General features: G+C 42.9%; 1 protein-coding gene across 1 annotated transcript in view; it reads left to right on the top strand.

The window, feature by feature from the left end:
- Nucleotides 1-9,425: 9,425 nt before the first annotated feature.
- Nucleotides 9,426-15,179, top strand: part of LOC110529051 (NACHT, LRR and PYD domains-containing protein 1 homolog) — a 32,036-nt gene continuing 26,282 nt past the window's right edge. Inside the window, exons 1-2 of the mRNA XM_036934348.1 lie at nucleotides 9,426-9,495; nucleotides 12,052-12,341. Of these exons, the coding sequence (XP_036790243.1) occupies nucleotides 12,226-12,341 (116 nt within the window). The 5' untranslated portion in view covers nucleotides 9,426-9,495; nucleotides 12,052-12,225. The remainder of the gene's footprint in view (nucleotides 9,496-12,051; nucleotides 12,342-15,179) is intronic.

Here is a 15,179-nt window from a genome sequence, read left to right as displayed (position 1 = left end):
CCTGAATGCCTTCCACCCAATCCTCCCTTTCTCTTCCCCCAATCCTCCCTTTCTCTTCCCCCAATCCTCCCTTTCTCTTCCCCCAATCCTCCCTTTCTCTTCCCCAATCCTCCCTTTCTCTTCCCCCAATCCTCCCTTTCTCTTCCCCCAATCCTCCCTTTCTCTTCCCCCAATCCTCCCTTTCTCTTCCCCCAATCCTCCCTTTCTCTTCCCCCAATCCTCCCTTTCTCTTCTCCCAATCCTCCCTTTCTCTTCCCCCAATCCTCCCTTTCTCTTCCCCCAATCCTCCCTTTCTCTTCCCCCAATCCTCCCTTTCTCTTCCCCCAATCTACATAGAACATGCCTTTCACCTTCCTCTGTTTTCCCTTCCCCTTCTCCTTGTCTCCCTCCCACTCCACCGGTCTCTCTCCCCATCTCCCTCTCCCCATCTCCCTCTCCCCATCTCCCTCTCCCCGTCTCCCTCTCTCCCAACTCGGTCTCTCTCTCCTCTCTCCCCCCGTCTCCCTCTCTCCCACCCCGGTTTCTCTCTCCCCGTCTCTCTCCCCCCGGTCTCTCTCTCCCCCCGTCTCCCTCTCTCTCCCCCCATCTCCCTCCCTCCCACCCCGGTTTCTCTCTCCCCGTCTCTCTCTCCCCCCGTCTCCCTCCCTCCCACCCCGGTTTCTCTCTCCCTGTCTCTCTCTCCCCCCGTCTCCCTCTCTCCCACCCCGGTTTTCTCTCTCCCCGTCTCTCTCTCCCCCCGTCTCCCTCTCTCCCACCCCGGTTTCTCTCTCCCCATCTCTCTCCTCTCTCCCCCCCGTCTCCCTCTCTCCCCCCCCGTCTCCCTCTCTCCCACCCCGGTTTCTCTCTCCCCATCTCCCTCCTCTCTCCCCCCATCTCCCTCCCTCCCACCCCGGTTTCTCTCTCCCCATCTCCCTCCTCCCATCTCCCTCTCTCCCACCCCGGTTTCTCTCTCCCCATCTCTCTCCTCTCTCCCCCCCGTCTCCCTCTCCCCCCCCCGTCTCCCTCTCTCCCACCCCGGTTTCTCTCTCCCCATCTCCCTCCATCTCCCTCCCTCCCACCCCGGTTTCTCTCTCCCCGTCTCTCTCTCCCCCCGTCTCCCTCTCTCCCACCCCGGTTTCTCTCTCCCCGTCTCTCTCCTCTCTCCCCCCGTCTCCCTCTCTCCCCCCCCGTCTCCCTCTCTCCCACCCCGGTTTCTCTCTCCCCATCTCCCTCCTCTCTCCCCCCGTCTCCCTCTCTCTCCCCCCATCTCCCTCCTCTCCCCCCCGTCTCCCTCTCTCTCCCCCCATCTCCCTCCCTCCCACCCCGGTTTCTCTCTCCCCGTCTCTCTCTCCCCCCGTCTCCCTCTCTCCCACCCCGGTTTCTCTCTCCTCTCTCCCCCCCGTCTCCCTCTCTCCCACCCCGGTTTCTCTCTCCCCATCTCTCCCACCCCGGTCTCCCTCTCCCCCCCGTCTCCCTCCCTCCCACCCCGGTTTCTCTCTCCCCATCTCTCCCACCCCGGTTTCTCTCTTCCCCGTCTCTCTCCTACCCAGGGATGGATCAATAATGTATAATAATAATAAACAATTTGTATTAAAATGCTTTTTCTCTTTCCTTAAACTTATATTTTCATTAATGTACATCGTGCTATAAATGTATAATTAGTCTGTTTTAAAAAAAACTATTTTCCAAATCATTATTGGTTACATTCTACCATGTTATTACCACAGATAAGAAACGTCTATAGAGTCCTTCTGCCGAACCTGATTGTTGTTGTCACACTGCCCTCTGCTGGTAGCACTGCAAAACATCACTCAATCAAATCAAGAATATAATTATTTCTTTTTAATCATGGTTTTGCTAAATAGAATGTACATTTTTACTTACTTGAATGAATCTGATGAATGTGAATGGAAGCCTGCGTGTAACGGGTATGAAATGGCTAGCTAGTTAGCTGGGCGGTGCGCTAATAGCGTTTCAATCGGTGACGTCACTCGCTCTGAGACCTGTAACAGTTTTAGTTTCCGGTCCTCTCTCCTCCTCGCCCCAAGCTTGGCCTCTGCACACATCGACAACAGCCACGCGGGCGGCCCTTTGCAGAGCAAAGGGGGGAACAACAACTTCAAGGTCTCGGAGCGAGTGACGTCACTGATTTTGAAACGCTGTTTAGCGTGCACCGCCCGCTAACTAGCTAGCCATTTCATACCGGTTACATGTAGTAGAAACTTACAAAGATTTTAAAACTTTTTTTTCAATTGAACCTTTTATTTAACTAGGCAAGTCAGTTAAAAACAAAGTCTTATTTACAATGACGGCCTAACGTGGAACAGTGGGTTTAACTGCCTTGTTCAGGGTACTTGTCCGCTCGGGATTCGACCCAGCAACCTTTCGGTTACTGACACACTAACCACTAGGCTACCAGCCACACCGTTCATACACAGTTCATATGAGGAAATCAGTCAATGTAAATAAATTAATTTAGACCGCTAATCTATATGAAATGGAACAAAATCTGTGGTACACGTCGATCCAGAGCATCCCAAACATGCTCGATGGGTGACATGTCTGGTGAGTACGCGGGTCATGGAAGAACTGGGGACGTTTTCAGCTTCCGGGAATTCTGTCCCGATCCTTGTGACGTGGGGCTGTGCATTATCAGTGTGAAACATGAGGTGATGGATCTCGTCACGGTGTCTCTGTGTGTTCACATTGCCATCGATAAACGCAATTGTGTTTGTTGTCTGTAGGTTATGCTCAGTGGTGTAAAAATCCTTAGAAGTACTAAAGTCGTTTTTTGGGGGGTATCTTTACTTTAACTATATTTTTTACAACTTTTACTTCACGACATTACTAAAGAAAATAATGTACTTTTTACTCCATACATTTTTCCTGACACGCAAAATGTACTTGTGGCATTACAACAGGACAGGAAAATGGTCTAATTCACACACTTATCAAGACAACATCCCTGGTCATCCCTACTGCCTCTGATCTGGAGGAATCACTAAACAGAGAACATCCCTGGTCATCCCTACTGCCTCTGATCTGGAGGAATCACTAAACAGAGAACATCCCTGGTCGTCCCTACTGCCTCTGATCTGGAGGACTCACTAAACAGAGAACATCCCTGGTCGTCCCTACTGCCTCTGATCTGGAGGACTCACTAAACAGAGAACATCCCTGGTCGTCCCTACTGCCTCTGATCTGGAGGACTCACTAAACAGAGAACATCCCTGGTCGTCCCTACTGCCTCTGATCTGGAGGACTCACTAAACAGAGAACATCCCTGGTCGTCCCTACTGCCTCTGATCTGGAGGACTCACTAAACAGAGAACATCCCTGGTCGTCCCTACTGCCTCTGATCTGGAGGACTCACTAAACAGAGAACATCCCTGGTCATCCCTACTGCCTCTGATCTGGAGGACTCACTAAACAGAGAACATCCCTGGTCATCCCTACTGCCTCTGATCTGGAGGACTCACTAAACAGAGAACATCCCTGGTCGTCCCTACTGCCTCTGATCTGGAGGACTCACTAAACAGAGAACATCCCTGGTCGTCCCTACTGCCTCTGATCTGGAGGACTCACTAAACAGAGAACATCCCTGGTCGTCCCTACTGCCTCTGATCTGGAGGACTCACTAAACAGAGAACATCCCTGGTCATCCCTACTGCCTCTGATCTGGCGGACTCACTTAACACAAATGCTTCACCTGTAAATTATGTTTGAGATGTGCGCCTGGCTGGGTCCAAAGTATAGACTACACAGTTGTTACAGTACACATGACAGCCTTGGTGTTCCTGTTCAACACTAATGACAGCCTTGGTGTTCCTGTTCAACACTAATGACAGCCTTGGTGTTCCTGTTCAACACTAATGACAGCCTTGGTGTTCCTGTTCAACACTAATGACAGCCTTGGTGTTCCTGTTCAACACTAATGACAGCCTTGGTGTTCCTGTTCAACACTAATGACAGCCTTGGTGTTCCTGTTCAACACTAATGACAGCCTTGGTGTTCCTGTTCAACACTAATGACAGCCTTGGTGTTCCTGTTCAACACTAATGACAGCATTGGTGTTCTTGTTCAACACTAATGACAGCCTTGGTGTTCCTGTTCAACACTAATGACAGCCTTGGTGTTCCTGTTCAACACTAATGACAGCCTTGGTGTTCCTGTTCAACACGAATGACAGCCTTGGTGTTCCTGTTCAACACTAATGACAGCCTTGGTGTTCCTGTTCAACACTAATGACAGCCTTGGTGTTCCTGTTCAACACTAATGACAGCCTTGGTGTTCCTGTTCAACACTAATGACAGCCTTGGTGTTCCTGCTCAACACTAATGACAGCCTTGGTGTTCCTGTTCAACACTAATGACAGCCTTGGTGTTCCTGTTCAACACTGATGACAGCCTTGGTGTTCCTGTTCAACACTAATGACAGCCTTGGTGTTCCTGTTCAACACTAATGACAGCCTTGGGGTTCCTGTTCAACACTAATGACAGCCTTGGTGTTCCTGTTCAACACTAATGACAGCCTTGGTGTTCCTGTTCAACACTAATGACAGCCTTGGTGTTCCTGTTCAACACTAATGACAGCCTTGGTGTTCCTGTTCAACACTAATGACAGCCTTGGTGTTCCTGTTCAACACTAATGACAGCCTTGGTGTTCCTGTTCAACACTGATGACAGCCTTGGTGTTCCTGTTCAACACTAATGACAGCCTTGGTGTTCCTGTTCAACACTAATGACAGCCTTGGGGTTCCTGTTCAACACTAATGACAGCCTTGGTGTTCCTGTTCAACACTAATGACAGCCTTGGTGTTCCTGTTCAACACTAATGACAGCCTTGGTGTTCCTGTTCAACACTGATGACAGCCTTGGTGTTCCTGTTCAACACTAATGACAGCCTTGGTGTTCCTGTTCAACACTGATGACAGCCTTGGTGTTCCTGTTCAACACTAATGACAGCCTTGGTGTTCCTGTTCAACACTAATGACAGCCTTGGTGTTCCTGTTCAACACTAATGACAGCCTTGGTGTTCCTGTTCAACACTAATGACAGCCTTGGTGTTCCTGTTCAACACTAATGACAGCCTTGGTGTTCCTGTTCAACACTAATGACAGCCTTGGTGTTCCTGTTCAACACTAATGACAGCCTTGGTGTTCCTGTTCAACACTAATGACAGCCTTGGTGTTCCTGTTCAAAAAAAAATTTTTTTTAAAAGGTAAAAGTGGAATACTGTGTTTTTTATTCTACAACTCTATTAGGCCGATTTTATATTATCCTCGTTGCTTCTAATTATTTATAATTTGAGAGTTATGATTTGTACTATATAGACTACACTTCCTGGTTCTGAACTTCTAACGTGGGTGGGGGTTGTGTGACTTTCATGACATGACACGACCACAAGACGCAGACGCAGACTTGACGGCTCCAACGCAGTACATCTCCAACGTTGTCTAAAGACAAAGTTATCACAGGGATGATGAGAGGACAGAAAGACATTGTATCACGTAGGTAGGAGCAGATGTCAATCACAACTGGGTTTTTTTTTTTTTTATATGACAGATGCTATTTAGTGTGATATAATCTAGTTTTTGTTTCTTTCAGATGAATGCATCACTGAAACCCATTCAACCAGTAAGTAAACATGAGAGTTACAGCACCTTCGCAAAAGTATTCAGACCCCTTGACTTTTTCCACATTTTGTTACGTTACAGCCTTATTCTAAAATGGATTCAATCATTTTTCTCCTCTCATCAATCTACACACAATAACCCCATAATGACATCACAATACCCCATAATGACATCACAATACCCCATAATGACATCACAATACCCCATAATGACATCACAATACCCCATAATGACATCACAAAAACAGGTCTTTAGACATTTTTACAAATTTATAAAGAAACTAAAAACTAGTATTCAGACCCTTTACTCAGTACTTTGTTGAAGCGGTTACAGCATCGAGTCTTCTTGGGTATGACGCTACAAGCTTGGCACACCTGTATTTGGGGGAGTTTCTCCCATTCTTCTCTGCAGATCCTCTCAAGCTCTGTCAGTTTGGATGAGGAGCGTCGCTACACAGCTATTTTCAGGTTTCTCCAGAGATGTTCGATCGGGTTCAAGTCCAGGCTCTGGCTGCGACACTGAAGGACATTCAAAGACTTGTTCCCGGAGCCACTTCTGTGTTGTCTAAGCCGTGTGCTTCTGTGACAGTATAGCTTCCGTCCCTCTCCTCGCCCCTACCTGTGCTCGAACCAGCAACCCTCTGCACACATCAACAACTGACACCCACGAAGCATCATCACCCATCGCTCTACAGCGATGCAGAGCAAGGGGAACAACTACATCAAGGTCTCAGAGCGAGTGACATCACCTGAAACGATATTAGCGCGCACCCCGCTAACTAGCTAGCCATTTCACATCGGTTACACTTACGGTCATTGTCCTGTTGGAAGGTGAACCTTCACCCCAGTCTGTGGTTCTGAGTGCTCTGGGGCAGGTTTTCATCAAGGATCTCTCTGTATAACCACCGTCCAGACTGTTATCTTACCTACCCAGGGACTACAGTTAAACTAGCTAGCTGGCTAAATCTGTCACATTTACACATTAAAATGTCACATAAATCTGTCACATTTACAGAAATGTTGATTGATGTGAAGTATCTCTGTCAAATACATTTTCAATAAATGACAGGACAAGGAATGGAATGTACAGTGCCTTGCGAAAGTATTCGGCCCCCTTGAACTTTGCGACCTTTTGCCACATTTCAGGCTTCAAACATAAAGATATAAAACTGTATTTTTTTGTGAAGAATCAACAACAAGTGGGACACGATCATGAAGTGGAACGACATTTATTAGATATTTCAAACTTTTTTAACAAATCAAAAACTGAAAAATTGGGCGTGCAAAATTATTCAGCCCCCTTAAGTTAATACTTTGTAGCGCCACCTTTTGCTGCGACTACAGCTGTAAGTCGCTTGGGGTATGTCTCTATCAGTTTTGCACATCGAGAGACTGAAATTTTTTCCCATTCCTCCTTGCAAAACAGCTCGAGCTCAGTGAGGTTGGATGGAGAGCATTTGTGAACAGCAGTTTTCAGTTCTTTCCACAGATTCTCGATTGGATTCAGGTCTGGACTTTGACTTGGCCATTCAAACACCTGGATATGTTTATTTTTGAACCATTCCATTGTAGATGTTGCTTTATGTTTTGGATCATTGTCTTGTTGGAAGACAAATCTCCGTCCCAGTCTCAGGTCTTTTGCAGACTCCATCAGGTTTTCTTCCAGAATGGTCCTGTATTTGGCTCCATCCATCTTCCCATCAATTTTAACCATCTTCCCTGTCCCTGCTGAAGAAAAGCAGGCCCAAACCATGATGCTGCCACCACCATGTTTGACAGTGGGGATGGTGTGCTCAGCTGTGTTGCTTTTACGCCAAACATAACGTTTTGCATTGTTGCCAAAAAGTTCAATTTTGGTTTCATCTGACCAGAGCACCTTCTTCCACATGTTTGGTGTGTCTCCCAGGTGGCTTGTGGCAAACTTTAAACAACACTTTTTATGGATATCTTTAAGAAATGGCTTTCTTCTTGCCACTCTTCCATAAAGGCCAGATTTGTGCAATATACGACTGATTGTTGTCCTATGGACAGAGTCTCCCACCTCAGCTGTAGATCAGTTCATCCAGAGTGATCATGGGCCTCTTGGCTGCATCTCTGATCAGTCTTCTCCTTGTATGAGCTGAAAGTTTAGAGGGACGGCCAGGTCTTGGTAGATTTGCAGTGGTCTGATACTCCTTCCATTTCAATATTATCGCTTGCACAGTGCTCCTTGGGATGTTTAAAGCTTGGAAATCTTTTTGTATCCAAATCCGGCTTTAAACTTCTTCACAACAGTATCTCGGACCTGCCTGGTGTGTTCCTTGTTCTTCATGATGCTCTCTGCACTTTTAACAGACCTCTGAGACTATCACAGTGCAGGTGCATTTATACGGAGACTTGATTACACACAGGTGGATTGTATTTATCATCATTAGTAATTTAGGTCAACATTGGATCATTCAGAGATCCTCACTGAACTTCTGGAGAGAGTTTGCTGCACTGAAAGTAAAGGGGCTGAATAATTTTGCACGCCCAATTTCTCAGTTTTTGATTTGTTAAAAAAGTTTGAAATATCCAATAAATGTCGTTCCACTTCATGATTGTGTCCCACTTGTTGTTGATTCTTCACAAAAAAATACAGTTTTATATCTTTATGTTTGAAGCCTGAAATGTGGCAAAAGGTCGCAAAGTTCAAGGGGGCCGAATACTTTCGCAAGGCACTGTATTTATGTGTGTGTCAGTCTATCGTTGATAAGTGTGATAAGTTCAATGTCACTTTTACCCGCTGGGCATCTATGAATGTTTGAACATCTTGGCCATGTACTCTTATCTCCACCCGGCACAGCCAGAAGAGGACTGGCCCACCCCTCAGAGCCTGGTTCCTCTCTAGGTTTCTAATCTCCACCAGGCACAGCCAGAAGAGGACTGGCCCACCCCTCAGAGCCTCGTTCCTCTCTAGGTCTCTAATCTCCACCCGGCACAGCCAGAAGAGGACTGGCCACCCCTCATAGCCTGGTTCCTCTCTAGGTTTCTAATCTCCACCCGGCACAGCCAGAAGAGGACTGGTCCACCCCTCAGAGCCTGGTTCCTCTCTAGGTTTCTAATCTCCACCAGGCACAGCCAGAAGAGGACTGGCCACCCCTCATAGCCTGGTTCCTCTCTAGGTTTCTAATCTCCACCTGGCACAGCCAGAAGAGGACTGGCCCACCTCTCAGGGCCTGGTTCCTCTCTAGGTTTCTAATCTCCACCCGGCACAGCCAGAAGAGGACTGGCCCACCTCTCAGAGCCTGGTTCCTCTCTAGGTTTCTAATCTCCACCAGGCACAGCCAGAAGAGGACTGGCCCACCCCTCAGAGCCTGGTTCCTCTCTAGGTTTCTTCCTAGGTTCCTGCCTTTCTAGGGAGTTTTTCCTAGCCACCGTGCTTCTACACCTGCATTGCTTGCTGTTTGGGGATTTTAGGCTGGGTTTCTGTACAGCACTTTGAGATATCGGCTGATGTAAAAAGGTCTTTATAAATTAGTCTAATTGATTGATTGTTTGATTGATTGACCATAACAACACAGATATGACCGTCTATTGTTGTTATCACACTGCCCTCTTCTGGTAGCACTGCAAAACATCACTAAATGATCAAATCAAATGTATTTATATAGCCCTTCGTACATCAGCTGATATCAAATGATATCATGAAATAAAATAAAAAACATTCTTACCAGAAAGAATATGAATTTATGGGCTGAATACTTGCATTAAATGTATTAAGCCTTTACATGACATAAATATAAACCTATACTATAAACCTATACCTGTTGAACCCGCCCACTGTGTTGAAACAGGAAATACATTTATACGGAAGTAGAGGAAGAAATGGACACCAATCAGTCGAATAAAAATGTTTCTAAGGTTTGTAGCGTTCTTTTACAATTTAATATAGATACGTTAAGACTATTCAAGAGAAAGGTGTTTCAGGTGGTAAAACATCCGCAGAATTGGAAAGTTATCACAATACTGATTTCAACTTTCAATAATGATCGTTTTAAGGGGGGGTGGGTATAATTTGTGGAACGTTCCAAAAGGAATACGTTCCAAAAACTTCGTTGCCAACAAATAACGCAACAATGTAGCACGATCAATTAACCTTGCTAACGAATAGGCATCAACTCACCACGTAGTTTATTCTTAATGTTTGTCCATAGGCTACCAGAGTGAGGACAGACATTTTTTTCGGAATAAACGTGGTGAGTTAAACACTTAATGAAATAGCCCACTCCCTACCCGGTATCTTATTTGGCCGCAATACGACTCTGTATGCGTTGTTTGTTGGAAACCTTGTTATTTACGAAGTTTTTGGAACAGATTCCTGTTGGAAAGTTCCACAAATTATACCCACCCCGTTTTAGGCTTATGCTGATTCCTATATTTGATTCCTAATGAAGTCGAGCAAGTAAAAGTGACATGCAACTAAAGGAAAATGAACTACCGATAGTTAAACATTAAAATATAATATCGGGCTAAATGACGTTAAAAGTTTAAGATTGGGAGCGTTCTGGTTACACAGATCAGAAAGGCGGTGGTCCGTTTTAACGTGAGCTGATGTGTTCAATGATTGGGGCGGTTAGAGCGTTGGACTAGTAACCGGAAGGTTGCAAGTTCAAATCCCCGAGTTGACAAGGTACAAATCTGTAATTCTGCTCCTGAACAGGCAGTTAACCCACTGATCCTAGGCCGTCATTGAAAATAAGAATTTGTTCTTAACTGACTTGCTTGGTAAAATAAAAATGATTGTCAGCAAACGCACCATTCGTCTTTAGCTACGCTGGGGATGCCGCACTAGGCTGTGAACATGTGCGTTGCTTTACTGTGCGGTGGTACAAATGGAAGTACACACACAGACCCCAACTAGCTGGCTTTTAGCGAGTTGAGAAGCGAAGCGCATGTGTGGGGCTAGACATCCCGCAAAATAAAACCTCATGGACATCGGGCATTATGCTGCATTCAAAACCAAGTGGGAATATGGCTATTACCAGTTGTGTTTGCAAATAAATAGTGTTCAAAAATCATATGAATATATTGTTTTTAATAAATAGTATGACATAACAAGATGGCGTTTCAAGCCCCCGCCTCCTCCTCCAGCCTCCTCTCACTCTTTCCCCCACAGGCTAAATGTCAGTCTCGACTTGCGCCCTTACAGTCCAAATGCATTTAAATATCTTGCCCGCTCCTTAGCAAGCTGCTCTGTCAGCACTGATTGGTGAAGTTATTTAATGTAGAGATAAATAAAATAAAAATAGATTTTCAGAGGTTTAAACAAGGAACGATATATACAATTAATTTTTGTTGGTTTTGAAAGGGTTCAGAACTACGTTCTGCTGGTTTAAACAGGGGAACAGAATGAAAATAATATGGTTCTGTTCAGAACTACATTCTGCTGGTCTAAACAGTGGAACGGAACCAAAACAATAAGGTTCTGTTCAGAACTACATTCTGCTGGTCTAAACAGGGGAACGGAACCAAAACAATGATGGTTCTGTTCAGAACTACATTCTGCTGGTCTAAACAGTGGAACGGAACCAAAACAATGATGGTTCTGTTCAGAACTACATTCTGCTGGGTCCAAACAGTGGAATGGAACCAAAACAATAAGGTTCTGTTCAGAACTATGTTCTGCTGGTCTAAACAGTGGAACGGAACCAAAACAATAAGGTTCTGTTCAGAACTACATTATGCTGGTCTAAACAGGGGAACGGAACCAAAACAATGATGGTTCTGTTCAGAACTACATTCTGCTGGTCTAAACAGTGGAACGGAACCAAAACAATAAGGTTCTGTTCAGAACTACATTCTGCTGGTCTAAACAGTGGAACGGAACCAAAACAATGATGGTTCTGTTCAGAACTACATTCTGCTGGGTCCAAACAGTGGAATGGAACCAAAACAATAAGGTTCTGTTCAGAACTATGTTCTGCTGGTCTAAACAGTGGAACGGAACCAAAACAATAAGGTTCTGTTCAGAACTACATTCTGCTGGTCTAAACAGTGGAACGGAACCAAAACAATGTGATTCTGTTCAGAACTACATTCTGCTGGGTCTAAACAGTGGAACGGAACCAAAACAATGTGATTCTGTTCAGAACTACATTCTGCTGGGTCTAAACAGTGGAACGGAACCAAAACAATGATGGTTCTGTTCAGAACTACATTCTGCTGGTCTAAACAGTGGAACGGAACCAAAACAATGATGGTTCTGTTCAGAACTAAACAATTTAAAAATGATGTCAGTTCCAACCCCTGATTGTTACATTTTACCTGACAAATGCTGTTATGAAGGTAATTTAATTTAGCAGGTGACGTCGTTGTGTGAACTCTGTGACCATGGACGGTTAAAGTCTTGTCATTGTTAATGGTACTTCCAACAATGTTCAGAAATATTGACTGTTAATCTCTTCTTTCATGTTGTAGTTGAGCGAGCTGTGACTTACTTTGAAAACAAGTTTCTCTGGGGAGAGAGAGAGAGAGAGAGGGAGACCACTGCCTCTAAAACGGGTCACATCTGGGGAGAGAGAGAGAGAGAGAGACCACTGCCTCTAAAACGAGTCACATCTGGGGAGAGAGAGAGGGACCACTGCCTCTAAAATGAGTCTGTCTGGGGAGAGCGAGGAGAGAGGCACTGCCTCTAAGAGGAGGTATTCTGAGAGAGAAGAGAGGGCCAATGCCTCTAAAAATAGTTTGCCTCAAGACACCAGTAAGAGGTAAGAGTTCAATAAATCCATGTAATATAGTCTACACCATCACAATAAATCCATGTGATATAGTCTACACCATCACAATAAATCCATGTAATATAGACTACCTACACCATCACAATAAATCCATGTAATATAGTCTACCTACACCATCACAATAAATCCATGTAATATAGTCTACACCATCACAATAAATCCATGTAATATAGTCTACACCATCTCAATAAATCCATGTAATATAGACTACCTACACCATCACAATAAATCCATGTAATATAGTCTACCTACACCATCACAATACATCCATGTAATATAGACTACCTACACCATCACAATAAATCCATGTAATATAGTCTACCTACACCATCACAATAAATCCATGTAATATAGACTACCTACACCATCACAATAAATCCATGTAATATAGTCTACCTACACCATCACAATAAATCCATGTAATATAGTCTACCTACACCATCACAATAAATCCATGTAATATAGTCTACACCATCACAATAAATCCATGTAATATAGTCTACACCTTCACAATAAATCCATGTAATATAGTCTACCTACACCATCACAATAAATCCATGTAATATAGTCTACGCCATCACAATAAATCCATGTAATATAGTCTACACCATCACAATAAATCCATGTAATATAGTCTACACCATCACAATAAATCCATGTAATATAGTCTACCTACACCATCACAATAAATCCATGTAATATAGTCCACACCATCACAATAAATCCATGTAATATAGCCTCCCTACACCATCACAATAAATCCATGTAATATAGTCTACCCACACCATCACAATAAATCCATGTAATATAGTCTACCTACACCTTCACAATAAATCCATGTAATATAGTCTACACCTTCACAATAAATCCATGTAATATAGTCTACCTACACCATCACAATAAATCCATGTAATATAGACTACCTACACCATCACAATAAATCCATGTAATATAGTCTACACCATCACAATAAATCCATGTAATATAGTCTACCTACACCATCACAATAAATCCATGTAATATAGTCTACCCACACCATCACAATAAATCCATGTAATATAGTCTACCTACACCATCACAATAAATCCATGTAATATAGACTACCTACACCATCACAATAAATCCATGTAATATAGTCTACACCATCACAATAAATCCATGTAATATAGTCTACCCACACCATCACAATAAATCCATGTAATATAGTCTACCTACACCATCACAATAAATCCATGTAATATAGACTACCTACACCATCACAATAAATCGATGTAATATAGACTACCTACACCATCACAATAAATCCATGTAATATAGTCTACACCATCACAATAAATCCATGTAATATAGTCTACCCACACCATCACAATAAATCCATGTAATATAGTCTACACCATCACAATAAATTCATGTAATATAGTCTACCTACACCATCACAATAAATCCATGTAATATAGTCTACACCATCACAATAAATCCATGTAATATAGTCTACCTACACCTTCACAATAAATCCATGTAATATAGTCTACACCATCACAATAAATCCATGTAATATAGTCTACCCCATCACAATAAATCCATGTAATATAGTCTACCTACACCTTCACAATAAATCCATGTAATATAGTCTACACCATCACAATAAATCCATGTAATATAGTCTACACCATCACAATAAATCCATGTAATATAGTCTACACCATCACAATAAATCCATGTAATATAGTCTACACCATCACAATAAATACATGTAATATAGTCTACCTACACCATCACAATAAATCCATGCAATATAGTCTACCTACACCATCACAATAAATCCATGTAATATAGTCTACACCATCACAATAAATCCATGTAATATAGTCTACCTACACCATCACAATAAATCCATGTAATATAGTCTACCTACACCTTCACAATAAATCCATGTAATATAGTCTACACCATCACAATAAATCCATGTAATATAGTCTACACCATCACAATAAATCCATGTAATATAGCCTACACCATCACAATAAATCCATGTAATATAGTCTACCTACACCTTCACAATAAATCCATGTAATATAGTCTACACCATCACAATAAATCCATGTAATATAGTCTACACCATCACAATAAATCCATGTAATATAGTCTACACCATCACAATAAATAAATGTAATATAGTTTACCTACACCATCACAATAAATCCATGTAATATAGTCTACACCATCACAATAAATCCATGTAATATAGTCTACCTACACCATCACAATAAATCCATGTAATATAGTCTACACCATCACAATAAATCCATGTAATATAGTCTACACCATCATAATAAATCCATGTAATATAGTCTACACCATCACAATAAATCCATGTAATATAGTCTACACCATCACAATAAATCCATGTAATATAGTCTACACCATCACAATAAATCCATGTAATATAGTCTACACCTCCACAATAAATCCATGTAATATAGTCTACACCATCACAATACATCCATGTAATATAGTCTACCTACACCATCACAATAAATCCATGTAAAATAGTCTACCTACACCATCACAATAAATCCATGTAATATAGCCTACCTACACCATCACAATAAATCCATGTAATATAGTCTACACCATCACAATAAATCCATGTAATATAGTCTACACCATCACAATAAATCCATGTAATATAGTCTACCTACACCATCACAATAAATCCATGTAATATAGTCCACACCATCACAATAAATCCATGTAATATAGTCTACCTACACCTTCACAATAAATCCATGTAATATAGTCTACACC

The sequence above is a fragment of the Oncorhynchus mykiss genome, chromosome 10 (assembly GCF_013265735.2).
Source record: "Oncorhynchus mykiss isolate Arlee chromosome 10, USDA_OmykA_1.1, whole genome shotgun sequence".
In the NCBI taxonomy this organism is placed as follows: Eukaryota; Metazoa; Chordata; class Actinopteri; order Salmoniformes; family Salmonidae; genus Oncorhynchus; species Oncorhynchus mykiss.
This window is presented reverse-complemented; position numbering and strand designations above follow the sequence as displayed.